General features: G+C 51.0%; 1 protein-coding gene across 3 annotated transcripts; it reads left to right on the top strand.

The window, feature by feature from the left end:
• The first annotated feature begins 1,272 nt into the window (after positions 1-1,272).
• TRIB2 (tribbles pseudokinase 2) lies at positions 1,273-25,670 on the top strand. Of its 3 annotated transcripts, none has more exons than XM_072938190.1 (4): positions 1,273-1,413; positions 2,231-2,964; positions 7,829-8,121; positions 23,162-25,670. In XM_072938190.1, the coding sequence occupies exons 2-4, from the start codon at positions 2,695-2,697 to the stop codon at positions 23,628-23,630; spliced, it is 1,032 nt and encodes a 343-aa protein (XP_072794291.1). In that variant the 5' UTR covers positions 1,273-1,413; positions 2,231-2,694; the 3' UTR covers positions 23,631-25,670. The 3 variants fall into 3 exon arrangements, with proteins under 3 accessions (XP_072794291.1, XP_015097274.1, XP_072794290.1); XM_015241788.3 differs by having other exon boundaries at positions 1,288-2,071; XM_072938189.1 differs by having other exon boundaries at positions 1,288-2,075.
• Positions 25,671-27,543: the final 1,873 nt, after the last annotated feature.

The following is a 27,543-nucleotide window of genomic DNA, read 5'->3' as shown; positions in this document are numbered from 1 at the left end:
TCTGGCCAACCTCCCAGGAACTCATGATCACTAGAGCAACTTGTTTGTGCATCATTATGAACTGTAAATATGCTCGAGTGGACATAATTACACAGAGCTCTCTTTTTTACTCAAAAGTGCCCCACTTTGGGCAATAAATTATATGGTCCCTTTCTCTCCCCCACTGGAAAATATGCATACATGCACGTAAAAGCTCAGAGGCCCTCAAGAGTCTTCTGACCCCTCTTTCCCAGTCTCCCAGTTTCTGGGCTTTTTTTTTTTTTTTCTTTCAGTTTAACCCTCAACCAGCTGGCTTGATTTACCAGGATACATTAAGTTAAGGCCTCTGCCTGAGTTCAAGCCCCTTTCCTGGTATGTTTCTGCCTAATCCAGGGGACCAGCACCTCCTGCGGAAGCTGAGAATAACCAGAGCAAAACGATGGCCCCCACATTCTCAGTACTGCAAGTCTTTATGGTCCACGTGTGTGTTGGGAGGCGGGCGCTGAGGGAGGAGGACTCCGGCTGGGGGCCCGGAGCCTTGCAGGAGGTGTGGGTGCTGGGGTGTCTTTCAATGGGCCAAGGCCCTCTGGGCGCGCTGAATTAGTGATTAAATTTGGTCTGAGTTAAAAAGTGTCTTCAGTTGGTCTTCAGCAGAAACGACTCACGTTGGTGAGGGGCGGGAGCTTGAGGGTGACACCAACAAAAAGCAAGCAATCGATTTCTTTTTAAATGAGGGGAGGAGAATGTTGGGAAAAGATAACGAAACTAATTTTTGAAACTCATTGCGGCACCACAGATGCGAGCGTATTCTCCAGAGAGCTACTCGCTGAGTGCAGCATCTGAGCAGCGGTGCCTTGATGCTCAGAGGATGTCTGGCTTTCTGGGGAAAAGTGGCAGGAAGATGAACTGGGAAGCAAGGAGTATATTAGGCACCGCTGGAGCTGCTTGGGTACTTGTGGCCCGGCGACTCCTGCCCAGCCGCTTGCAGCAGGGCGCGCAGTCCGACCTGCGGCGGCGCCGGGGCTCTCCTTCCCCGCGGCGGGTGCGCTCCCTCCCCAGCCCCGGGCCGTGGATGGATGCTGCACTTTGTTTACATCGCCCCGGCCCAGCCAGCGGGCGGGGAGGCTAGCGCCCGCGCCCCGGGCCGGGAGCCGCAGCCGCAGCGGCAGTGGCAGGGGCCCGCGGGCGCAGGGAGCCGCCCGGGGACTGGCAGCGGCAAGGCTGATTGATGGGCCCCGGGCTCAATGAGGGGGGCCCGGGCCGGGGCGGGGCGGGGCCGGCTCTGGGCTGAGCCAGTCGCTGGTGCCGCGGAGCCGGGGAAAGGGGGGCGGAGGCTCCGTAGAAATATGTCGGTGACATTGAATGGGGAGACCGAGCGGGAGCGAGGCGCGCGCGCGCACACACGGCCCGGCTCGCTCCGAGATCCCCGGCCACGTAAGTAACTATTAATACCGCCTCGCCGAGAGATGCGGGCGTGCTGAGCTCGGGGATTGGCCTCGGGCACCGTCGGCCGTCCCCTTCAATTTTAAATACACATTCCTCTTACCTCCGAGTGGGGGAAGAAAAAAAATATAAGAAGAAGAAGAAACGCCGTCAATCTTCTCCAAAACAACCCCCGCCTGGCAATTTGGGTTTAGGGTAGGGGGAGACGGAGTGGTTGCAAATTATTCCTAGGCAAGATCCAGTTATCGAGCGAGAAAGGAACGGCGCGGGTTGACTCGGCTGGGGGTGCAGTCCCTTCCAGCGCCGGGAGGACCCCCCGGAAGCTTGCGCCGGGGAAATCGGAGACCATTGATCTACCCTCGTCCCTGCGCGCACTTCTCTCTATTCGGAGGACAATCTGGAGCGCGAGCGAGCGGCGACGGCATGAGCCCCTGCTGACCTCCGCCCGGAGGGCCAAGCCCTGGGCTTTGTCGCGGTACCTGCGCCCGGCCCGCAACTCCGTGCCCAGCTTTTGCAGTCTTTTGTTGGCAGCGCTGACCACTCTAAGTTAAATGCTCCCTTGCTATTTTTTTTTTTTGGCCTGTTTGTTTAAATTTTGGAGAGCTCTTGCGATCTTGGAAAAGCCTCAGACGCCATCTACAGTTTAAACGTAGGTAATTACTTTCTCCGGCACCCCCCCTTCCACGCCCCCCACCCTTTCCACCAAAAAAGGGGGTGCAGCGCGGATTCTGTCTGCGGTGCGGCGCGAGCCGGTACCCGTGCTTATTTCCTTTTTCTTTTTGTTCGGTTTCTAACGCGCTGAGACCAGGCAGCCGCCGTGCGCTCCCCGGAGACTGCACACAAACTACAGCAGGGCTCCTTCGCCCCGTCTGCGATTGGGAAACCTGCGTGGGGATCGCTTCGGGAGACCCGGCGCTGCAGCTCCCCACCTTAGCGATCTGGTTACTCGTCTAGATCCACGTTGGAAAAAGGGAAAGAGAGAGAGAGAAACTAAAAGTACGAAGATTCAGCAAATCGCTGGCTGCTTTGGGGTAACAAAAGGACCCGAGTTGCTGCCGACCGAGGACCCCCGGGAGCCGGGCTCGGAGCAGACAAGGTGCCCGGCGGCGCCCGTTTGAGGGCTTCCAACTCTTTCTCCACGTAGCCCCCTTCCCGTCCCCTCCCCTCTCGTTCCCTTTTAAAATCCGTGACCCGGAGGCGCCTGCAGCCGCACTCGCCAGCGACTCGTCTCTCCAGCGGGTTTTTTGTTTGGCGAGTGCGATCCTCACACTCATGAACATACACAGGTCTACCCCCATCACAATAGCAAGATATGGGAGATCGCGGAACAAAACCCAGGATTTCGAAGAGTTGTCGTCTATAAGATCCGCCGAACCCAGCCAGAGTTTCAGCCCGAACCTCGGCTCCCCGAGCCCGCCTGAGACTCCGAACTTGTCGCATTGCGTTTCTTGCATCGGGAAATACTTATTGTTGGAACCTCTGGAGGGAGACCACGTTTTTCGTGCCGTGCATCTGCACAGTGGAGAGGAGCTGGTGTGCAAGGTAAAGAGCCCGGGCTTGGCTTTTGCTTTTTTGTCCTTTAAAAAGCTCCGCGGCCTTTTGGAGGGGGCCGGAGGGGGCGGAAGGTCGCCCAGCCTTGCAGTCCGGGGGAGGGAGATTCGCGGGATAATTAGCCTTGGTCTCGTTAAATGGGGTTATTTATTTATTTGTTCATGTTCGACTAGTTGCGAAGTTTTTAGAGCGTTGCAGACAATGGGGCGGGCTGCGGCGGGGGCGTTTTGGGGAGAGCCCGCGGCGGGGAGGGCGGCGGGACTGCGCTGGGGCCACGGCCACGCGTGCTCCCGGAGGCTCGTGGAGCGCCTCTGCGCGCCGCGGGGTCGCGCTGCCAGCGGGGGTCTCCCTCGGTCTAGCCCCCTCCCCTGCCAACGTCGAGGAGGGAATCCCCCGCTAATTTTAAGGCGCTGATGACTGGGTTCCTTTTGCAGCCATTGTTCCTAGCAGCGTGCAGGTGTTGAACCTTTGTTCCGTAAGTGTTCTTTAAAGGAGACACACAAAGGTGTCCCCTCTGGCTGAGCCCAGGGGCCCAGCGCGGGGAAGGAGTTTACAAAGAGCTTTCTTCAGCCCGGAGCCTTGAAAGGAGGGCTGGGGGTGGAAATCAAAGCCGCCGGCGCACCTTTGGGTGTAGGAAATAGTGAATCCTTTGGGTCGTTTGCTCTTGTCTCGGTTTCTTATCTCCAGACCTTCGTGCTTGAAACCCCCTCACCGCCCCCTCCGCACACGCACACCTTTGCTAATGCGGTTTAGAGGCCAGCATTTGGAGCCTCGGGTGTGTGTGGGGTGGGGGTGGGGTTCCACAGTGCTGATCCGGAGATGGGCACTTCAGTTTCCTTTTCGTCTTTGACCCTGAACAGGGACTGGTTTGTGTCTGTGTTGAGTGTGTCTGTATGTCTTTGTGTGCGTGCGCCCACAGGGCTCCGGATTAGGGGATGAGCCGGGGAATAGTTGCAAATAAATAAATAAATAAAATATATATACATACATACATAGGTAGAGCATACCCAGGAATTGGACATAGATCAAGAATTTATTGTCACTTAATTTTAGATTTGCACGCAGTTGGTTTTTTGGGGGGGAGGGGGTGCCGGGAGAGGAGGTGGCAAGGAGTGTGGACCCCTGTTGTCTTTGAAACGGGCACTCTGCACAGCTGTGCTCCAAATAATGCATCACACTTTAACCATCAACCCCAGACTGCTTTGTGAACTTGCTTTCTTTCATAGAGGACTGGAGTATTGCACTGTGAAAAATGGATTTTGTGAAGGTCTCCAAGGTTTTGCAATTGTTCAGTTCAGACCTCAGGGGAGAATCAGAGACTCTGTAAATATTGCTCTCTGCTTGTACTGAGCATTTGGTATTTTGCATCTTCTCCAAGTTATTGAGACTCAGAGCAGCTCTTCCCAGTTAACTAAAATTCAGTAGGCTATTCAGAGCCGGATTGAATTCTCAGAAGACCTACAACGTTGTACAATAGGGTAGTCATCCTTTGAAATGAATGAATTCCACAGAACTGCCACTCTCATATGAAATAGCCACAGTCACCCAGCAGTGAGTGTTTTCACTCTTTTTGCTCAACTTCAGTGCCGCATTTTAATATTTTTCAAAGGCTGGAGACGCTTTTAAGTAAAGGAACTCTGCCGCCAAATTCTGCAGGAGCATCTCGCCCGTTATTTCTTTGTTTAAAGGCAGAGGTGACTCTGGCCCCTGCCGTTTCTTTCTCCCTTTAGATTTTTCAAGACATATTTCACTTTGGGTTGACCTTACAGTGTCATTAGTAGACTTGCTCTCTGGCCTGAAACTGTACTTAAATCTGCTGGTTTAGTTATTGTAGAGATTGAATCAGCCCCTCACCAATTACTGTGTGGCTGCAAGTGGATTTAAGTGCAGTATCATTGTTGTGCTTGACAGAGGTCATCCCTTTAAGACAGAGCAGCTTCTGTTTCCCTGCCTTTTTACCAGAGGTGATGCGGGAGGCTTCTTATGCAAGCATAGTTGTATACATCCCTGGAAGCTCCCAGCAGTTTTATAAGGCTGCTTCTATGAACTACTCTCAAATAGACACTGTGGACCTAGTTTACTGCGAGACTCAGTGCAATCTGCACATAGTATCCAGTTTCTTTTGAAGTCTTGGAATATAGAGTTCCTATCTCCTGCCTCTGTGTTGACCCAAGGAAAAAGTCTGCAAAAACAGATCCAATGCAAAGGTGCCATGTACAGAGAACTGTAGAGAATTCTAGAGGACACTATTTTGGAGGAGAGAGACTGGACAGCCATTTAACACAAATAATCAAGCCTGTTTATTGTCTCCATGTGCCTACTATAATCTAGGCAAACGAAGGAAGGGGGCTTTAGAAGCTCTTGATTTATCGTTTTCATGGAAATGCTTGTGGCTACTGTGCAGATTGACGTAATTACTATCTTGGCAAAATGGGCATTTTTTTTTTTTGCAAATGCTATTAATGATGGCCTAATCTCACTACCTTATCTGAACTGTCACATTATATAACATGGCTCTAAATTAAACATAAAAAAAAAAGCAGGCAACCAGGCTTATGGCTTGATTTTGCACTTGAAGGTGATACTTTAAATACCAATCCAAGCCCATAAATGCCTGTTATAGCTACTAATAAAAGTTTGGTTCCTACCCATTTGGGAAAACATAAGTACTTGCTTTATTTTTCATGCTCTGTCCACCATCTTGGAATTTGATCTCGTCTACAAAGGGTAAGGCTACATTTTGAAGCTGCCATGAATATGTTTGATTTTTTTTTTCTTTAAATTTCAGTATCCATCCAGTTTTTCAGCAGTGGGATAGGATAATAGACTAAAGGTGCTGAGCAAAAAAAAAAAAACCTTTTATTTATTTAAAAAATGCAGCTTGAAGCAGGAAGTATGTTATAAATAATCCTAACTCCATGAGCATTGGCGGCAGAGCCTGCAGCCTGGTGCTTCAGAACACAACATCCCCGTTATGTAACGCAAAGTATTTACAGTAGCCACTGCAAAGCGTTTATAACTCTCTGAAATTTTTGAGGCTTTCCTGGGTTTCTGCTGCCTGCAGTCTGGGTGTTAAAGTTGACTCAGGCATTTGAGATTCCAAATTGAACGGACCTCTGAGGTCACTGCTTCCAGGTCATCATTTGACAGTATCAGGGGTGTGATTTGTGGTCTCTGGAGACATTGAAGAATTCATTCTTAAATTCTAGGTTACAGTGGCAGCAGCTTGCCGCCTTCCTGAGATGCTTCATGACGATTCATTCACAACGTTCCTTTGCTTCCTTGCCCAGGGTTAGCACCAGCCCTCCTGACATCCTTACTAGCCCTGTTTGACTCACCAATTTTTTTGTTTTTGTTTTTTGAAGCTAAGAGCGACTTACCTCATGGATTTTAAATGGCAGCCTGGGGCCTGGGATGGGTTTTGGAAAGCCTGTGAATCCCCTGAAAACAAATCCAGCCTCGTGCCTGCATTTGAGGATGGGCATTGTCAGCTAAGAAGGGACAGACCTTTAATCAGATTCTCGGGATTGGGGGGGGGGTCTGGACCCCAAACTGGTCAACAATGCTGTAAATCAACATCTTCACTTTAGGAAGAGGAGGGAAGCCCAGGGATTCTGAGTGTTTTATCCACCTCATCCAGATTGTCGGTAGCCAAGCCAGGATTAGATGCTCAAATTTGATGATTTCTAGGCCAGTATTTCCCCCCACCACACTGCAAAATGCTGGTCAAGGAGAGTATGTTCTAACTAATGAAAAAGAGATTTAAGAAACTAAATGATGGTGAACGGATAACATTCAGTGTCTTGTTGTTAGAGCAGTCCTGGCCTTGGATGCTCTCAGCACAGCACCCCCACCCCCGCCCCACTCCTGCAGTCACCCAATAGACTCATCGCACCCACGTTCCCAGGCAGATAGTAAAACCGCATTCCAAACCCAGAGATTTGTATTCCTGGTGCAGTGGAGGGCTTGAAATGAATGACAGCATTTTCTTATAACCTCAAAAAAAATCTCTGCAGTATTAATTCCTCTTAGGTCTGTTTCCAGAAGGTACTGAGGGTGGATTTTCTTTCTAAAGAACCCCACAATGAGGTGGCATTTCACCAGCTAACTTTGATTCATAGAAAAATCATTGCATAACTGATTCATTGAGCTAGATGTCTTGGAGGGAAGAGAGAAAGGTGTGTCTGCCTTCCTCATAGGAAGGGCTGAGTCCTTTCCCAGCTCTGCCACTGGGGGCCTGATTTGATGTGTTGTCTGAGCTTCAGTGTCCACATCTGTCAAATGAAGGTACTGAATTTGGTAACCTGTAGGCAAAGTCTACATATTTAATCTATGAATTGCTAGTATGTTGTATATTGCTTGTAATCCAATTGTGTAGCACAGAATAGGTTGTATATACTTGTATGGTGTGAGTGTACTGTTTTTTGGGGGAAGATAAATAAAGTATTGTCTTTGTAGGATGGGATGGGTCACTTTCTCTCCGCTTTTTGCCTTAATTCTTCTATAAACAGAAGCATTTGGGATAGAGAGAAAAAATAATCCACCTTACCATCTGGGAATTGTATTACATCTTGCAAAGCACGCTTACCTTCACTTTGTCCTGTAATCCTCCCAACACTGTGAGTCAGGTAGCATTTACTCATTTTACACATGAACATTTGGAGGCTCAGAGAGGTCAAGTGACTTATTCATTGCCACACAGCGGGCAGGCGGCAGGTGCTGTGTGACCTGGGTCCAGGTTCAGCATGCCTTCTGCCGTCTCAAAGGCCCGTGTCTGTGGGAGGGGTCCGCGTCCCGCCGTTGGTGGTGTATGGGGCACCTCTGACTCTTGGTCTTGTTGTGAATCCTGTTCCAGGTGTTTGATATCAGCTGCTACCAGGAGTCCCTGGCCCCCTGCTTCTGCCTGTCTGCCCACAGCAACATCAACCAGATCACCGAAATTATCCTGGGGGAGACCAAAGCCTATGTGTTCTTCGAGCGAAGCTATGGGGACATGCATTCTTTCGTCCGCACCTGCAAGAAGCTGAGGGAGGAGGAGGCGGCCAGACTGTTCTACCAGATCGCCTCGGCAGTGGCCCACTGCCACGACGGGGGGCTGGTGCTGCGGGATCTCAAGCTGCGGAAATTTATCTTTAAGGACGAAGAGAGGTGAGTCTCCTTCCTGTCCAGACCCAGGCACCATTATAGGCTGCTCAGAGCATCTTGCTGGACCGCTGGGGCCGGGCGTTTTTTGCTGCCTGCGGTCCAGGTGAGACAGGAGCACGGAAGGGCTAAGAGAGATGAATACTGCAGTGTTTTAAAGATGTTATCAAATGCTCACAAGTGCCAGGATATTCTGTGACCCAGTAATCATATTTATTTTGGTGCTGTGAGCTCTGAAGGTGGCTGCAAGCCTGTGTGGCATTTTCAGAGTGAATAAGGCAAGACTTTGAAAATCCTGCCTTCAGAATGTTTAGCGCCTGGCCTCAGTCATTTATCATTCATTCATTCATGCATTCATGCATTCACTCATTCCATAGATATTCCCTGAGTCTGTTCCTAAGTATGAATCACAAGTCTCAGTACTATGAAGACCAGGATTAGCTAGTCACCTGACCTAGAAAGACATGTTACAGGCCCCGCGTGCAGGTATGTACAGGCCAGAGCGGGGCTGGGGGCTGGGATATCAGTTCTAACAAAGACTTGGAGAATCAAGAAAGTTTTTATAGGAGAGGTGATTTTGGAGCCAAGGCTTGAAAGGTGAGGAGGTTACAGGCCCCGTGAGAAGGACCGGCAGGTAAAAAAACCACCAGGGTGCGTGCTCGGCAGTCGAAAGATCTCGGTTATTTTAGGACACGGCAAGACGAGATGCTGGGCATCTGGGCCCCATTCATGGCTCTTCCATTAACTCATTACATTCTATTTAGCAGACCCCACGGGGGCTCTGCTTTTTCCTCCAGCTGACTCTGATTGTAAAAACTCTTTCAAGTGACTTTTTTCTTTTTAACAATGTGCTTTGTTAAAGGAGTGGAGGCTACTGATTTATATTCATTGCTGACTATTCCAAGAATGTTCTAGGGGCTCTGGGTACATGATGTCATGGAATGTGCATGCCTGCCTTGGGCATCCTCGTCTCCCATGAGGAAAGTGCTTAGTGAAGTGGAGGTTCCATTGTCCCAAAGCTATTAAGGACCAGCTGAATTCAAGGCTGGCGCACATCATTCAGTCACTCAGCAAACATTCCTGGAGTACCTTTTATGTGACTGGCACAGATCTTGCTGTCAAATCTGTCTGTCTTCCAGTTAGTTTGCCATCTATGCCAGTGGCCTGTGATATTTTTAGGCTCTTGCTTTTCTAGAAGTCTGATGGCATCCAAATGAGAGGAGTCTAGTGGGGTGTTCTTTGGTTTTTCCATCTCCGTGGTTTGAGCTCATCGGGCACTAAGTGTCTGGGAAGCATTCTGGGATTAGCACAGGTGAGAGGGTGTGCTGTTACTTAACCCCAATGGATAACGTTTATAATCCAGCTGAGTTTGCAAGGTGCAGAGGACCGCTGGATTTCCTGGGTGTTAGTTACTGTTCCATATTTTTACCCATAAAGGAGAATCATACGCATCCACGGTGGCTACTATCTCAGGCTCTGATGGCGGATGGGTTTTACTCTTATTAACCTACTAAAGAAGGTGGGGGGTGCTATTCTGAGATCTAGAGTGTGGGGCCCTGGTTACCGTTCTCTTATTTCAGTCTGGAGTTAAGTTTGACATAGGCAAAAGGGCGTGACCCTTTCTAGAAAGAGCTAGAAAGAGGTATCTCATGTGACTGTGAAACCAGGACACTCCACTGGAGCAAGCATGTCAAAGCGCAATCTTTTTTAACTTCAAAGAGCATTTTCCTCCTGAAAAAGAAAACATAAGTGACAGGTAGGTAGGAAGCTGGTCATCAGCCATCCTGGCGTGCCTGAACACCCGAGCCCAGGCAGCCCTGCCTCCCGAGGGACCATCGGGGGAAAGAGAGCTCCCCATGTGATCAGGGAGGTGACGGTGACCTTGCTCAAGGTCACACAGATGGTCTGACAATGGAGCTAGTCTAGAAATCCTATCATTTCCCTCCAGAGCTCTTTCTCTGCCCCAAACCACGCCAGGGTCCCAGTGGACTTGCTTTTTCAAACACGACCAGTGCCTCTGTCTGAGAAGGTTGCTTTTTTTTGAGAACATCCTGAATTTTATCAGTAGCTGATAGGACCTTTTTTTTTCCAACCCAACTATCAACATTTTGTAAAAGATAAATGATGCTTAGTAGCCTTCTTTCTTCTCGCTGTTTGGTTTTTAAGCTCTCGAATTCTGACTGCGAGACTGTCATTCAGCACACTCTGTGTCTCCCAAAAGCCACTGAGTTTCATGCTGGAGTCTCTCTTGGTTGCTCTGCACAGTGGCTTCCCGGTGCATCTCTTCTGCATCTCCCGAGGGAAACAGGAGTCAGGGGCCCTGGACCTTTTTGGGGCTGTGCTGCTGGCAGCTCTCAGTTTTGGTCCTAATCAATAGACAATCCAATAGGTCTAAAAGCTTCCTTCTCTCCTGATGGCATCTAAGTGTGAGAAACAATGGGTTGAATTTGAGAGGCTTTAAGAGTTGAACGATGGAGTCTTGAATCTGTTTTCTGATCGGTAAGGCATTGGTCCTGGTGGGGGGGGGGGGGCGTGGAGCATAGGAGAAATTTTTGGAAACACTGCTTTATTATGCTTCACATCACCAGACACCTCTTTTGCACATCAGTCTTCTCCCTCTCAAGGATGTGCTTCTCCATCCTTGAGGAGCTTGAAAGTGATCGAAGGTGAAAGCATTACGTAGTGAAATTGGCTGTGCCCCACCTGGTCCAGAAAGAGGCCCGCCTTTGTGCTGACTTCTTATGCATAGATTTTCAATTCTGGGCCGTCTATAACTTTTGAGTCCATGGCCATCCATGAAAACGTTCTTACTGGAACTGTCAGTTGCCCACAAGTAGCTTTGCAGACGTACACAGACGACACCCAGTGTTCTGTTAGGACCTGGTGCTCGTGTGCCTGCTGCCTCTGTATTGAGTCTGCAGCACCTCAGATTCTTCTGCTCCTGTTTTATTTGTTTATTTTTATTTATTTATTCTGTTTTATTGGAGCCAGACTCCAATTCTGGCTGTACTACTTATTAGCTACTCGATTAAGTCAGTTAATGCTTCTGAGCTGCAGTTTCCTCTAAGCAGGAATAATAATTGCATCTTTGTAGGGTGGATGTGAGAGTTGGATGATTCTGTGACTCACGGGGCAGGGCTACTCAACAGCCGGTCCTAGAGTCACTGATGAAGTGGCACCGTCCTGGGGAGCAGTTCCCAGGGCTCTGGAGGTTCACGGAGAAGGTGGCAGCCATTTCCGTGAAGAGTCGAGCCCTGGTGATGTAAGGGTTCAGCTTTAAGTCACATCCTCCTTGCTTTTTTGTTTAATTATAATCACTGGATCCGTGTTAAGAGGGAGACTGACAGGCCAAGTGCATGGCGTGTGGAACTGCAGCGCAGAAGGGGCAGAAGAGGGATAAGAAGGTGGACAAGATGTACAAAGGGGAAGGCGGACAGAAGTACAGGCAGGGATTGCGGGATCCGCCCCACCAGGCCTGGACCGTCCACTGCGCTTCTGCCCCTGCCGGGAAGTTTCTGCAGGGCAGAGCCTCCGTCATAGCTGTGTTTTGAGGAAGTTAAACCCCTCCCGGAATGGAAGTCACTTTGGACACACCTTTTGCATCCACAGTTCCTGTAGTAAAATCTGAGATGTTCTGTGCGAGTAGGAGGGGCCCCCGTGGATGGGGGCCCTGGATCTGAGAAAAGTCAGTGCCCAGATCCCCAAAGGGTGTGCCCGTGCCCTCCGGCGCCGCTCGCGCTGCCCTGGGGCTGGAGGGATCTGCCGGGCAGCCTGTGCCTTGAGGCCCCGGGCTTCAGTCCCAGCCTCTAAGGGACAAGGCGGGTTACTCCCGTGGGGAGTCGCTTGCTGTCTGGATTCCAATCTGGCCTCTCGCACTTCTTCACGAACTTAACTTTGACAAGTTACCTAACCTCTGCTGCCCCGGTGCCTCATCATAACAAGAAGCCTTCCCTCATGAAATTAAATGAATTAACTGCAGCGAACCTGATGCTTGGCGCACAGTCAGCCACCAGCATGTGCTTGCCCCTGCTGTTTTCAGCCTCCTCTGCACTTGGTGTCTGGCCCTCCTGGTGACACAGGGCCAGCATGTTGAGTCAGATGTGAAGCGCTCTGGATGCCAGTGCAAGCTGGCGCTGCAGGGGGGCCACCTAAAGAAAGCGGGGGGGCATCGTTCCCAGCACCATCCTTGTTTACCAGCTGGATTGCTCCTTCCCTTTAGGACCAGGCTCCTGGCCAGCTGACCCCCTTCCCTTCCCTTCCCTGCCCCCAAGCACAGTTCAGTGCTGACATTTCTTGGCACAGAAGTAGCCCATGTGAACAGAGAAGACTGCTTCTGTGTGTGTTTCTTCTTCGGTTAGAAGATCTGTATCTCTTGATGTCACAGGTTTCATTTCCTCTGCTTTGTGGAAGCCAGTCAGTGCCCGCTTCTGCAGGAGGGAAGCCGGGACCCTTGGGAGGAACCCCGTGGCCCGGGCTCGGGTCCTGCAGCTCCCTGTCGGGTGCAGGCCTTTCCCTCCCACACTAAGAAGTGCAGAGGACAGGCGCTGGAGCCCTGGAGCCCAGACTCCGCTTTCTTTTATTAATAGCCATTCAGGTTAAGCTGTAGGCTCGTCATACTTTAGGAAAACACCGTACCTTTTTCTTCTAAGGAGACAGGGCTCCTGGGATTCTCTTATTTATGTTGATGACTTTTATGCACCTCAGACACTGCCCATCCTTAGAGAAAGCTCCCCTCCCCCCAGCCTTCTTCCCAGGATGTGTGGGTGAGCTGCCCACCCTCCACCCCAACACTTGCACTCTGTCCCCCACTCTGTTCGTATGTTCCGTGTGCATCTTGAGTCTGTCTTCATCTGCTGGACCGGGAGCTCCTGGGGGGCAGAGACTGTGCCGTGTGCGCTGTTCCCAGAACATGGTTGTCACTGAATAGATGAAAATCTCTTCTCTTGAGTAGGAGAAGCTCAGATTGGAGTCTAATGGAGCGGGAGAGGCAGGGAAAGTGCTGATACATTGATCATCTGGGTCATGGCTCAGAACGGGAGCCCGGAAAGACCAGCCCTTAGGAATCCCCCAGAGGCACCTTTTTAACGAGAACTGTTCTCAAAGTTCCGCATCGAGGAACACATGTCCCATCATTCCCATTTGATTTAATGGTTTATGCAAAAGTGACATTTATTTAAGACACCATTATCAGTGTCTATGGTGGGGGTGTCATTTTATTTATGAAGGGCTTCAAGTCACCATTAGGGGCGAACTTCCTCAAAATTCTGTGCTTAGAAATAGACGAAATAGTAGGTGTTCCTTTTTTTTTTCAATTGAATTATGGTTGATTCACTATGCTGTGCACCAGAACCTAACACAACATTATGAATCATTAATAGTGGGTTTTCTTCAGCAGGATTTCTGGCTAGCCTGTTTACTGTTTGGGCTTACTCAGTTAGCTGATGGGGTAGACTCCGGACGCCGGGCAGATGAGGTGAGAGTTTTGAGTCCTCTGCTTAACCATTTGACCTTGGCCTGCCTTCTCTGACGTGGGTTGGAGATAATGAACTTAAAAGTATCCGGTGCACAGCCTGGCACCCTGCAGGGACTTAGAAAGAATAGCTGTCATGACTGCCCTCGGGCGGCATCTGAGGCTTTGAGCCTCATACCCCAACAATCTAGAAATTCGTGTATTTGCTTAACAGATGTTTGTGGAGGACCCAGTATATGCCTGGCACTATTCTAGGTGCTGGAGGTACTCCACTGGCATATGAAACAGAAACCCTGCTCTTATGGGACTTACATTTTAGTGAAACTGTATCTCGGGTCCATCATACCAGACCCTGTTCTAACTACACTTAAATTAACTGCTTTACTCCTAAGCAGTCACTACATTTAAATAGAGAAATTTAAACCCAATAAGTGAGGGACTGCGACTGTTACCACCATTTTACAGATGAAGAAACTGAGGCTCAGGGTCTTACAGTGAATCAGCAGCAGACCTGCGGGTGGTACCCAGGAGACCTGGCTCCCGAGCTTAGATCTTCAAATGCTACATTAGCTCCAGGAAGCTGCCACCAAGTAAAATACCGCCCTTGGGCTCAAGCTGTAGAAAGAACTTTCTGGTGCAGTTAGGCAACAAGTGAACACCACGAGGACCTGGCCGACTGGGGTCTGGGTGAAGCCCGGTGGTCAGATTTCTCTGAGCAGTCATGGCCGACGTAGACTGGGCCACCAGGCACCCAACCCGAAGGCAATCCTGCTATATCCTGTTCCATTTTATGGAGCAGGCTTTGTTTCCTCTGCAGAACTATAAGCCGAGATCCTTCTAACTTTCTGTCCCTCATGCCTCGCACAGGACCCAGCATTGTAAGCACTCAGTGTATGTATGACAGTTGACTCAATGGGTGATGAATAGACCCATATGCCCTGAAGGCATAAATGTTGTAAGAAAAATCCCCTAAATATACTGACAGCAGAAGTCAGTGGTTGGAAACACATTTTAATGTCTCTTACCCAGGTGTCTTTGGAATTGCTCTAAACCATGGACTAGAATCCAGCCTATTTGAAATTTCTTTGGGTTCTAGACATTGTGGTTCTTAAGCACAGTCGTACCTAGATGCCCTGAGCGCTTGGCAGCAAGTTGGAGCTGGAGGCGTCTTAGCCCTGGGAATCGCACCATCTCACAAACATTTATTAAGCACCTATGATACACTATCTGCAGTGTTAGGTGCCGGGGGTGCAAGAATCAACACGAGACAGCCTCGCCGAATGGAAGACGCAGTGCAATGGTTATTGCTAACACCGTGTCACAGAGGAAGGGTGTGCGTTAGCTGTCTGGAAGCAGGAAGAGGGTATCCCCAAGATGGAGTGGGGTGTAGAGAATGCCTGCATCAGGCAGGAGATGGGCTCCTTCGCAGGGCTGTTCCGAGTGACGTGGGAGGGAAGGGGAGGGAGTCCAGAAAGTGCGAGCAGTGTGTGGGGAGGGCGGGCACTGTGCGGGGACAGAGACGGGGCTGAGGAGGGGAGCAGAGGTCTAGGGCCTTGGCTTCCTGCCTGAGACCTTGACCTTGACCTGAAGCTCAGGACAATCCAGTGAAGGCTTTGTTCTAGACGGTGCAGGGATGGGGTCAGGCTGGGATTCTGAAAGTGTGTGTGAAGGATGGACTGGGGATGGATATCGGCTTCTGAATGCTGGGGCTGAACCAGGACTCCGGCAGTGGGACTGAGGCGGGGAGGGGTAAAGGGGGATTTAAACCCAACTCGTTTATGTTAACAGATACAGAAATCCAGAAGGGAAGTTCCTTCCCCAAAGTGCAAAAACATATTATTGACACGACCAAGATCAGAACCCAGCTCTGACGTCCTGAACTGGTTCAGTATGTGCCGAGGCCACCCGGGCGAGCCCCTGTTCAGAGCTCTGCCAAGTGGGGCACCCCTGTCTGGCCCAGTGTGTGGAGCAACTGCTTACAGAGCTCCAGGGGGTGGCGAAGTTGGAGGGATGGCCTGGCTCCTACCCCGCCCATGGGGCATGGGTAGAAATGTTCTGGGCATCAAGTCAGTCTGTGCAGCAAGGTGTGGACAGCCCCTCAGGGTGCGCCTGGCTCTCCCTGGAAGGATCAGGGCTGAGTGGGCCCTCGGGGCAGCGCCGTCCAGCAGGGAGCAGAGGTGATTGTTTGCAGAAGCTTTTCTGAGAGGCTGAGTGGATGGATTTGGGGTCTGGGGATCATCGGGGATCCAGGTCTAAATGCAGGGGAGCTAGAGGTGGATGGAGTATTGATAAGGAGTCTGGAGCTTCATTGCCTCCCTTAGTTTCCCGGGTCTGTTTACGGAGATGGGAGGCAGGCTGCACGTGTGGGAGGTCCTCCGAGTGGGCAGAAGGCCTCATAGGTAGAACGACTTCCCCGTTCCCACCGTGGCCCTGGTGAGGGGGGCACGGACGTGCACCTGCCCTCACGGCCAGGCAACCGGTGCTGGGAAACACCAGGGAGCTGGAGTCGGCTTACGTCTCTCATCCCAGCTGCGCTGTTCCCAAGCCAGCAACTTCAAGCTGCATTTTCTCATGCATCAAACCTGTGCAGGAACCCCCGCCTCCCAGATTGTGGGTGGTGTAAGGCAGTGAGAGGACACACCGCCCTGTAGAACTAACCAGCCCTCCCCTGTGTCCCCCCACTGGCCCTGAAGTGGTTCCCTCACTGCTTTACTTGCTGCTCTCTTGTCAATTTGTGAGCAGCGTGACCTCTGTGTTGGGTCTGTTCCCTGAATCTACAGGACCTGGCTCATCGTGGCTCTCCGAGGTGACTGTTGGAAAATCTATGCAGACAGGAAACAGAATTAAAGGTGTGAGGATTTTATTGGGCAGTTTAGTGGCTGGTGGAGTCCCAGTGGTGGCTGCCCGGTCAGCATGATGCAGCCCCTGATGTTGGGATGGTCCTTCCTCGGGGCCCCCCAGCAGTAGCCCAGCTGGGACCCTTGCTGGACAAGCGGACTGGCAGCCAAGGTGGCTTTGCGGTAGCGGACAAAGCAAGGCCAGACCTGGCTGCAGCTGCCCTTTCTCGCTAGACCCCTTGCCTGCTTGGGTCCACCCCATGGGATAGCCTTCAGAGACTTCAGATTCCACTGACCTCAGGCCACCCGATTTCCCGTCCAGACCAAGCCCACTTCTTCTGGCTGAACTCCCAGCCTGGCCTCTCCCTGGCCCACCCTGTCCTGATCTCTTCCTGCTGAGAGACCAGGGTGGGGTTTGAGATTTAAAAGCAAAACATGATTAGCTTGTGTATGCAATGTCTCCCATTTTGGACAGAGCACCGAATGTGGAGGTGGAAAGCCTGGGTTTAAATCCCAGCTCTGCCACTCACTGGCCAGGTGGCCTTGGACTCATTACATCTGCTTTCTGTACCTCAGTTTCTCCATCTAGTAAGTGGGCAGGACCACCTACCAGCATCTACCTCATGAACTATAGCAATTAGATCATGTATGTGTTGGTTTTATATGTGATCTGGTGCTGAATAAACCTGGGACCATACTGGTTTCCATAAGCCCAAGATCTTCCTTTAACAGTTCCCCTGTCTTTGACACCAAGTGAATCAGTGATGTGATGCCAGGATGCATTTGGGGATGACACTGACGTCAGAATCATCCTGATGTGGGTCAGAGCTCGGTTTTTTCAGTTACTCTGTGTATGACCTAAAATACGTATTCTCTGTGCCTCAGTTTCCTTGTTGTTTAGGAAGGTTGCACATATCAGAACATTTTCCTTTCAGTTTTGTTATGAGAAACGGTGATGTAGAATGAAAAACATCCCGGCATTTCGTAGACGTTTCATTTATGGTCGTTGTTCCTGTAATTATTACATTAACGTCAGGACATTACATGGGAAGTGTTGCAGTCCCTATAGTGTAAGAGTTAAAGAAAACGTAAGACAGGGAAATTGGCAGCTAGAAGAGCCCTTTCAGGCCATTGGTTCCCATTTTACAGAAGGGAAACTGAGGCTGAAAGAGCCTGTGGTCACACCGCTCGGTTCACTCAGCGGCCCATAGGGAGCCACTCAAGCCTCTGCCGAGATGGGCAGGACCTGGGGTCCCGGCTGTCAAGGCGGTGCGGCTGCTCTGTCGGGGCGGGGAGTGGAAGGGCATCCTGCTGGTTCTGGCCTCCTCATCGGGCTCGGATCCGATGGCAGGAGGCCTGGCACTGGGCTCAGCCTGCACCTGGGCACAGGCTGCCTCTGTGTCAGCCTTGTTCATTCAGAGGTTGAAAGCAAAGCAGGCCGCTCCCTGCCTGTGCCAGGGACAGGTTACAGAACGCACACCGGGGTGCAGCTTGCCGGCCAAATCAACCCTGCCCAGGCCTCGTGGCTCTGAGCTCTCTCCTCCAAGAAGCGGCAGGAGATCACCACTGTCATTCACAGCTTTTTGCTGACACAAATCTCTACCGTCCTCCCTTGTCACGTTCAGGAATCTCTCTCCTTCATGTGCCATCTCTAGTCCTACCACCTCCAGGAAGCCCATCTTGATAACCTTAGTCCAGACCGAATAAAGTGAGCAGGAGTGAGCAGGAGTGAGCCGGGTGCTCATTTGGAGGAAGAACATTCTAGGCAGGGGTGGGAAACAAAACAAAACAAAAACAAGTGCAAATGACCCAGGAAGGAACCGGGCCCAGAATCCACGTTCATCTCAGTCTGCCTGAGGCTTGTCCATCTATCTCCCTGTGCAGGCTTCGGGGTTGAATGTGAGAGCCTTATCTTAATAATCAGATCAATTGGAGTTTCCTCCATTTTTGCAGGTTTACTATGCCAGGCTCTTTGTGCTAGCGTTGTTTCACTTAAGCTTCACAGAAAGCAAGCAGAAGGGCGTGACTTGGGTCTGTGCGTAGTTTAAATGCCCGAGTGATCAGCGGGACATTTGAATTACTATGGCTGCCGATGCTTCTGTCGATTTTTATGAAAACCGATTCCCCTGCCTGGAAATTCCTAATCCCGGGACTGTTCAGGGGACGTCAGAAGCTGAAAGCGGGCTCCTTCATTTCCTCCCCTTCTGACACAAGCAGGTGCTCTGCCAGGCACTCCCCACACACAGTCCTGGGAAGGGAGGGCCAGGCCCCACCCCCAGGGGAGAAGCCGAGCCCCAGAGACCTTCCCAGGGCCCCGCAGTTGTGGAGCACGTCCGGCCCCCGACGTGTGTGCACCCCGGAAGGTCCTCGTTTAAAGACGTAATCCAGACCTCGTGCCTCCAGCCTGGCCTGGGGGTGATGTAAACAAGTTCAGGATGTTCCCAGAGGGAGGCGAGGTCAGAAGATGCCTGGAGCGCGGCATTTCCTCCCCATCCTTTTCTAGGCTTCTCTCCCCCTGCCCCCATCGCCTGCTTGGGAGGTGTGGGCGCCTGGGCACAAGGGCAGGCTGCTGCCCCAGGGGCCAGCTCCCTGGCGCTCCCGCTCAGCTCACAGCCCAGAGACAGGTGCGGCCTCGGCCTTCCATTAGCCTTTCTGTGTACCTGAGCTGCCCACCCTCTCTGAGCGTTAGGCTCAGTGTCTACGTCCAGGAATAACCACTCTTGCCTTGGAAGTTGAATTTAAAATTTTAAAGAGGAAATGTATGTGGACGCTTGGCGGGTGCTTTAGTCCGTAGGTGGTGTTGGATGCTTGGTGCTTGGTGATTGTCAAACTGCAATTTGAACCCAGGCCTCTGACGTCAAGACCCCGAGCTGGACTGGTTCCCATGTGATGGCTCTGCCACAGCAGACACTGGACCCGGAGGGACCAGCAGACCCAGCCCCTGCCCCCGGGAGCTCAGCTTCTGACAGGAGGAGGATGTAGCGGCAGGTGGGTCAGCTTAGGGGCAGCCCAGGTCAGCAGCACGTGGACGGCTTTATTTTTAATTCTCATTCGCAGATTCATTAGGTATTTACCGAGCCGCTGAGTCCTTGTCTTGACTTGAAGGAGAAGAGAGGTGAACTCAGGTGAGGGGGGTTCATTGACGAGATAAGGACCTTGTCCGTTTTCTAAAGCCCTTGCCTACGATCTGGAGAAGGGCTCCGGAAGAGGGATGAGATGACTGACAGTGGGGTCCCTGCTGCCTGTGGGTGGGAGGGAGTGACGGCAACTGGGTGAAGGAGAAAGTCAGAATCCAGGATTATGACGTGGAAGGGGACAGGAATGAAAAAGGGACTTTAGACTTGACTTAGCAGGAAGAGCTAGATTCGGTGAAGTCTGTTCCCGCAAAGGACTGAGCCAGGAGCAAAGTAGTCCCTATAATCACATCTCCCTCCCGCCTCCACCCCGACAGGTACCTGAGGTTTGGCCATTTACAAAGCCTGCGCTCCCAGGAGCCTTCACCTGTCCTCCACTTAATCGTGGCCAGGTACCCAGAGCAGGGCCGGGTTTCTTTAAAGGCGAGCACACAGACGCTCTGAGGGGTCGGCAGTGTGCCTGGTCCTTTCGCTCTTGGATTGAGCATCTGCTCTACGCCGGGTTCTAGTCTGGGTGCTGGAGGTGCGGCAGGACAAGCAGGCGGTGTTCTTGACACCCAAAGTGACCTCGGGCACCTGCCCCACGAGCCCCTGGAGGTGGGAATGAGGCGATGACCCTGAAATGACCACCAGCATAAGATACAGAAGATAAACGCACAACTGTGTAAATGCGAACGCATAGTGTCCAGCGGTGAGGAGGGAGGTGCGGGATTCTGGCGTGGGCGAGGGTGCTGCTTTATTTTATGTAGGGGGGTTGGACTACGTCCCTTTAATCAAGGGCATCTGGGCAGAGACCTGAAAAGAGTGAGCGGGAGCGCTAGCTGCGGGGACTGCGAGCTGCACGTGTCTGGAAGGACATTCCCGGCGGGGGGACGTGAGCAGAGGCCCCAGGAAGGACCTGACTGGTTAGCGTCTGTGAGGAGCAGTGTAGAGGCTGGACCGGGGCAGGGCAGGAGAGGGCGGCGCCGCTGTAGATGCGGTCATCCTGCAGCTCCGCAAGACAGTCGCCCCCACTTGGATGAGCTGAGACATTACCCGGGGCAGGGGGGTTGGCAGAGAAACCCAGCCCTGAACCTGAATCGTCTGATTCCAAGTCTCATGCTTCTTTCCCTGGACCATTGCCCCTTGTCCCACAGATGCAATGGCTTATTATTATTATTATTATTATTCCCATTGCTGTAATTATTCCCATAGCTGCTCTGCTGCCAAGACTTGAACTTTGGAGCCGAGGAGTCTGGCTGCTCCCGAGCGTGCTGCTGGTGAGGGCAGGGCGAGGGGAGCTGTGGAGAGAACCCACGTGTGCCTGTGGTGTGCGCCCCCTCCCCTCCCCACCTTGGGTCAGCTCCGCCTGCCACCTGAGATTAGGAAAAGCAGGAGGAGGAAGAGATTTGTGTTTAATCCGCTCAACTCCAGATTAGCACATCTAGACCTTCCTATTTTTATAGATCATTACTCTGGGGGAGGAGAAGGGCGTGTACACTCTAGATTATAACAGAATGTGGGTGAGCAAGTAAAAAAGATACGTTGCTGTGTATTGCAGAATCCCAGAATGTTAAAACTGGCAGGGACTTAAAGGCGATCTTGTCCAGATGGATGCACAGCTGTGTGCGTATACTTAATGCTGCCGAACTGTACACTTACAAATGGTTAAAATGGTACATTATATCTTATGTATACTGCACCACAATGAAAATATTGAAAAAAAAAAAGACAACCTTGTTCAACTTGTTCCACTTGAAGGCTGAGAACAGAGAGGTTAAGTGACTCACTCAGAGCCACACAGGAAGTAAGAGATGGAATCTGCTCTCCTAGCTCTTAGCCCCACACCTTTTCCAGTGATCACAATGATTTCTTGCGCATTGATGGAAATCAGGAGAGGGAAGTAGTCACCCTGGGTCTTTGAAACTCCTGTAATCCAAATACAGGATCTTAGAATCAGCCCAGGTTTCATCAGACCTGTTGCTCTAGAGAGCTCCCAGCAACACTACTTCTGTGGCTCTCTGAGTAGCCGTGGTGACCGCCCTGAAGGCTAAGACCTGCAGCTGGAGAAAAAGAAACAGCAGTGGACGGAGCTGAGTCACGAGCTCTGATTCAGGACTAAAGCCTCATCGTGGTTTCTCTGAGCACTTTTCTGTTCTCTGCTCGCTTGAGCTTCCTCACACCTCAGAGCAACAGGGTAGATGCTTTGATGTGCACTTTTGAGAGGAAGGAACCAACTGATAGGAATGACACTGACCTTGCAGGACCTGGGAGGCACTGTCTGTGAGGTCCTAGCCCCCCAACTTCAGCCCCTCCTCCCTGTCCCCTGTCACCTTCACGTCACATTGTGTTGGAATGGGATTACCTTATTTAGAGCCTGAGAACTAGGGAACTTTGCAGTGGCCTTGTTCTGGCCAGGAGACAGGGAGGAGGATGTCAGTTTTAAGCGCTGAGATGTAGTAATGCCTAATTTCCTACTCAAAAAAGACAGGGCAGGGACACAAGAATTTTCAGGAGGCCCCCGGGCTAAGGAGGGAACGCCAGGCTAGGAGCTTGGGGCGCTGAGCACTCACTTGTCTTATAGTCAGTGATTCTATCAAGCCCTTCTGTGCAAAGATGAGTGCTAGGTTCCAGGGACTGAGTTTAATGCAGGATTTCTCCACCTCTCTTCTTCCCCGTCATACCCAGCTCAGTGGTCCTTAAATGGTGGGGGGAAGATTCACCCACACACCCATGCGCCCACGTGAGACATCAGAATCACATATGCACTGACACAGGTGGAAGATACGGGTAACCAAAGTCACAGAAGTACCAGGTCAAGGACCACCTCCTGGGAGTCTGATGGGCAGGTTGGGAGGCAAATACAACAGGAAATCTCGGAAAGAGGAGTGGGATTGGAAAGAAGATGAGGATGCCGAACTTGGAAGGACTAGGTGATGGGATACATGCCGATCCAACATTCCCTGGCTCTGTCTGAGTCCTAAGAGAGGCAGCTTGGTGTAGTGGAAGGAGCAACAGGGTTGACTCAGGAAGATGCGCGGTCAGGTTTTCCCTCTTTCCCAACTAGAAGTTACTCAGACTCTCTGAGCCTCCATGTCCTCATCTGTAAAATGGGACAGTGAAATCCTCCCAGTCTAACAGAAGGACGGCGGTGAAGCGAGAATACAGCTGAGCGAAGGGTCCTTCCTCCTGTGTTGTGCTGTGTTAGCTGCAAGATTGCCAGAGGTTGTGGACAGGCTTCCATGAGCTTCCCAGCTGGTTGGATCTGAGTTCAAAATCTTGTGGCTCCCTGTCATTACCTAGCTGTGACTTTGAGCATATTATTTAATCTCTGTTCCCTCATCACTAAGACGGGCTAGGAATAATGCTATCTGCGGTCTGCTTACTTGCTGAAGTTTTGGGTCTCCCAATAGATGGTAAGTTTCATGCAGAGCCTTTGCAGGTCTTGTTTACTCCCGGGTCCCAGCCCTGGAATAGGGTCTGGCACCTAGAAAGCAATGTGCGGCTGGTCCAGTGAGTGAGTGAAGGGTCATTGGAAACAGCAGAGCGGGAGCTGTGATGTAATCGTGGGATTGCTGGGTCTCGGTGCACCCCCGGGAGCTCATGTTTGCCTCCCTTTCTTGCAGGACCCGGGTCAAGCTGGAGAGCCTGGAGGACGCCTACATCCTACGAGGGGATGACGACTCGCTCTCCGACAAGCACGGCTGCCCGGCGTACGTCAGCCCGGAGATCCTGAACACCAGTGGCAGCTACTCCGGCAAAGCGGCCGACGTGTGGAGCCTGGGAGTGATGCTGTACACCATGTTGGTCGGGCGGTACCCTTTCCATGACATTGAGCCCAGTTCCCTCTTCAGCAAGATCCGGCGTGGCCAGTTCAACATTCCAGAGACTCTGTCGCCCAAGGCCAAGTGCCTCATCCGAAGCATCCTGCGGCGAGAGCCCTCCGAGCGGCTGACCTCGCAGGAGATTCTGGACCATCCTTGGTTTTCTACAGATTTTAGCGTCTCGAATTCAGGATATGGTGCTAAGGAAGCGTCCGATCAGCTGGTGCCGGATGTCAACATGGAGGAGAACTTGGACCCTTTCTTTAACTGAGCTCACGCCGTGCAGAGACTGAGCAGGTACCAGGAGCGAGAGAGGAGAGCGGAGAGGCGTTCTTCCAGGGAACACGGATCGGTCGCCCGGCTTGGCAGCCAGAAAGACCCTGACACTCACAAGCTTCTTGGTTCAAAGAAGGAAAATGGTCCAGGAGCTGACTGAACATGTAGCAGGGGGTGGGGGCACGAGGGACGTGGGATGGGGGCGGGCTCTGGGGTCCTGCCGGGTGGGCAGGCGCCCCCGGATCTCCTCTTGCCTGGCAGAGTGACCGGAGACCACCCCTGTCGGTTGGGCTGCTTCCGCCTACCCCACTTTTCATTTTGTTCCAAAATAGTTGCAGATCCTGATAGAATCAAAACTCTCTGCCTCAAACATACATCTTGGCATCGCACTGTTAGCATCTAACTTCTTGTCATGAATTCAGGGAAGGTACAATTGGCCAAGGGTTTTTGTTTTTGTTTTTGTTTTTTTGTTTTCCTTTTGAAACAAGCCAGCCACCTATCTATCGGATAATTCATGGGGTTCATTTAAAAAAAAAAAAATTCGGTGCACACAGACTGACATGAAACCTGGGTGCTAAACTAAAAGAAAATAAAAGTCCAGTTTGTGTCTCTTAATTGCGCTCTTCAACTCATTTCTTCTAAAGAAACTATTTAAGATCCTGGTCAGGAAATGACATGTTAATGCTTTGTTCCCTGAAGGTGGAAAAAAAAAAGTCTGTCCTTTAACCCACTATTCTGTTTTGTGTCAGTTGGTTTCTGGCAGGAAGCTATTAGAAGTCAAACTTCCAGATGCATTACTGCTGTCATAGTTTAAAGACAGAGGGAAAAAAAGGAAGAAGAAAGGAAACGGGAAATTCGGCTTACATTTTTTCGGTTGTTGTTTGAACGATGGGGGCTGCGTTACAGGCACTCTTCTTGGCTGAGGGGAGTGATGGTGTGAGAAACCGGAAGCTCTTTGCAGTCTGAAGCTGGTACAACACTCTGATCTCAGCTAAACACTTCGTCTTGGTTCTGTTGGAAACTAGTGAAACGAAGCAGGTTGTCCCACGTGTATAAAATACAGGGCAGCTTTTAAGTTTTCTGTACGGAGTATGATCCTTTTTGGCTTGGAAGGCCCTCTGGTTTGGACAGAAACCCTCAGCAGAGACGAATGAAAAGGAAAATTAAGCTGAAAGCGAGGATGATATAAATAAAAACAGCTCTCTATCCCAATACGCACCTTTGTATTTTCAAGAACTCTTCTATTTATTAAGGAAAATGTCACATTGTGATGTATTAAGCCAGTACTTCAATTACGGGTTGACTTGGGATAATATGTTACATGCTGTAGTTAACATTTATATATATATTTTTTTTTCCTTGTTTGAGTATTCCTGTCCCTGAAATAACCTTTTATTTGGCTTTTCTAGCTAGCTTTATTTGATTTCGAGTGGCAAATGTTGGGTTGTTTTTTTTCTTTATTATTATTATTATTATTATGGCTTTTCTATCGCTGTATGATACAGAACTCTTCTGCATCAATGTTTGTGTTTCCAGTACCTCAGTTGTTAGGTTTTTACTGCCTGTATGCGTTTTGTGAAACGGTCATGTTTCTGGGTAGGTGACACGTGGACTCTAGTATGTAAATGTTACTTGAATCTGTGCTTCATTATAGTACGTGGCATGTCTGTGCAGACCCTGGATGCTTTATGCCTATTTAGCAGGAGCCCCGCCTCGCGTTCCCAGGAGGGCGGCTTAACCGTTCGTTCACCGTCAGGAGACAAGGAGGCCATGGATTGGCTCTCGATTCTATTTTGATGATGGAAGATGAAAAGGAGAGAGGATTTTTTTTTTTTTTTTTACATGCTGAAGATGGTGCTGAGTCAAGAAGGACCTGTTTTTCTTCCCTCTCCCTTATTTTTTAAGTGCCCTGTAGGAGGAAGGATTGGTGACATGCATGGTGGGAATCTGTGGCCTCTGGTGCTTTGTCCTGTATTTGGTTTAATGTTTTTGTCCTAATCTCTTCAATCAATAAAATTGTGCAAATTTAACTAAACGTCTGGGGTCTGACAATCGATGATTTTCTCTCTGCCGTCTATGGTTGGAGGTCACCTCACACCGGCCGGGAACTCAGACGTTCTCTGAGGTCTTCACTATGACTCTATACAAAGCAAAGCCGCCTTCCACCGTGTTTGGGCACACACTGGCCAGTTAAGATGTAATAGCTCACTGAATGGATCGTCACCACCACCTTCGAAGTGTGAATTATATTCGTATTACAGATTAGGAAATCAGCCTAGAAAGTTGCATAACATGTTCAATGTGAAACCACCCTTAAGTGATAGAGTCAGGAGTGGACCCCAAGTCTGTACTCTTTCTATCACATGAGAGCCCAGAGGTTCTCAGGGCGAGTGTAATAATAGCTCTGGGGGAGCAAGGCTTGCCTAGGACTCAAGTAATCAAGGAGTCCACGCGATTCCCCAGGAAGAGCATTATCTGCTGCAAACCTGACTGGGAACCACCAAGGTGGAGTCCACCCAACTCCCAGAAATGAATGCCCGCCGGCAGCCCTTCTCCCAGTCAGGGATCCACGGAGTATCAGGCCAAGGTGGGCTCTATGGGCAAACCCATCCATTGTGCACCTCATTTAATAGACGTACCTACAGCCAGAGAGGGTCAATTCAGTCCTGAAATGTTTAGTATGTGCCTCCTCTGTCATTGCAAGGCAGCTTGGGGAAATAGCCATGGGAACTGACAAAGACGGGGCAGAATTGAGTGGTGGGGTAAACACACGTTCTTGGAAGCCTGCGGGATGGGCACTCCACTCACTGGCTCTGTCGGGTGTTGTCCTGGAAGAGGTAGTGGCTGAATCAGTCTGGGAAGAAATGGCTTTGGGTAATGAGGGCACCGTGTGTGAGAAGGATCTAGAGACTTGCCCAACAGGTGGACATCCTCGGTGCCAGGCTGTGGACAGAGCTCATCAGAGTCCTTGCAAAGATGGGGTTTGTGGCAGCTGGGAGGCCGTGGCTGAAGCAGAGACTTTCCAGTCGACTGGCCTCGTCTTCTGAATTCACAAAGTGTTTCTCATCCAGTAACGTCACCTCTGCATCTCCAGCAGCACCTGACCCAGCCCCTGGTGCGTGGCGGGTGTTCGGTAAACAACGGTTCACTGATGTAGACTTTATGCCGGGGACTCCATGTGCTGCTAAGTTTCCTTCCAACCCCAGGGTCCTGAGAGGTGCACCACTAGGAAACAGGCTTTCCGAGGACTGAAGCCCACAGTGGGGGATTTTGCTAGGATGCAGACAGGCCGATCCAGTCTCTTTGCTCGTTCACTGCCGGCTGCCGAATGAATGCCTGTTTGAGTTGTGTTCTGTCAAACCGTCACATGCGTGGCTGCTGTGGTGGGGGAACTTGCTGGCACGCTTACTTCTAGTCTCTACAGTGAGCGTCCACCTTGGCGGGACCTGACATCAGCAAGCTCTTTTTCTTAATGTCTCGAGGCTTAGCCAGCAGAAATCTTTTATTCTATGATCCCTCTGGGGATACATACTTCACCCTCCTGCCACTTCATCCAGGCCTGGGGCAGGGCCAGGGACCAGGGCCGCTGGGAGTGAGGGCAGGGGCTGGGCAGGGGCTGGGCCGGGAGCAGACCCAGGCTCCGAATCCTCACCCTCCTATTAGCTGTGACCGGGCAAATCCCTTCACTTTTATAAGGACCAAGGGTGTTGTGAGGATTAACTTAGACGAGGCAGGGCATGTCAGGGGCTGAGTGCTGAAGCAGGCTGACCAGTGACTGTCAGTATTATCCGCCAAAGGCATCAGAGAGTGGAGCTCCTATGACAAAGGGATGGCACCGAAGTTGAGAATTTATCAAGCGCCATCAAGGAGAGGTGACAGGGACCCACTGAGAGCCCTCCCTGGCCACA

This window comes from Vicugna pacos, chromosome 15, assembly GCF_048564905.1.
Source record: "Vicugna pacos chromosome 15, VicPac4, whole genome shotgun sequence".
In the NCBI taxonomy this organism is placed as follows: Eukaryota; Metazoa; Chordata; class Mammalia; order Artiodactyla; family Camelidae; genus Vicugna; species Vicugna pacos.
Note: the sequence above shows the minus strand (reverse complement) of the source record. Positions and strands in the feature narration are given on the sequence as shown.

What these genes read in the sequence shown, in the direction of transcription:
- TRIB2 (XM_072938190.1), top strand. Translation starts at nt 2,695, where the DNA reads ATGAACATACACAGGTCTACCCCCATCACAATAGCAAGATATGGGAGA. An exon ending in GAGAGGAGCTGGTGTGCAAG is followed by an intron (nt 2,965 to 7,828) that starts GTAAAGAGCCCG and finishes ATCCTGTTCCAG; the next exon opens with GTGTTTGATATCAGCTGCTA. An exon ending in ATCTTTAAGGACGAAGAGAG is followed by an intron (nt 8,122 to 23,161) that starts GTGAGTCTCCTT and finishes CCTTTCTTGCAG; the next exon opens with GACCCGGGTCAAGCTGGAGA.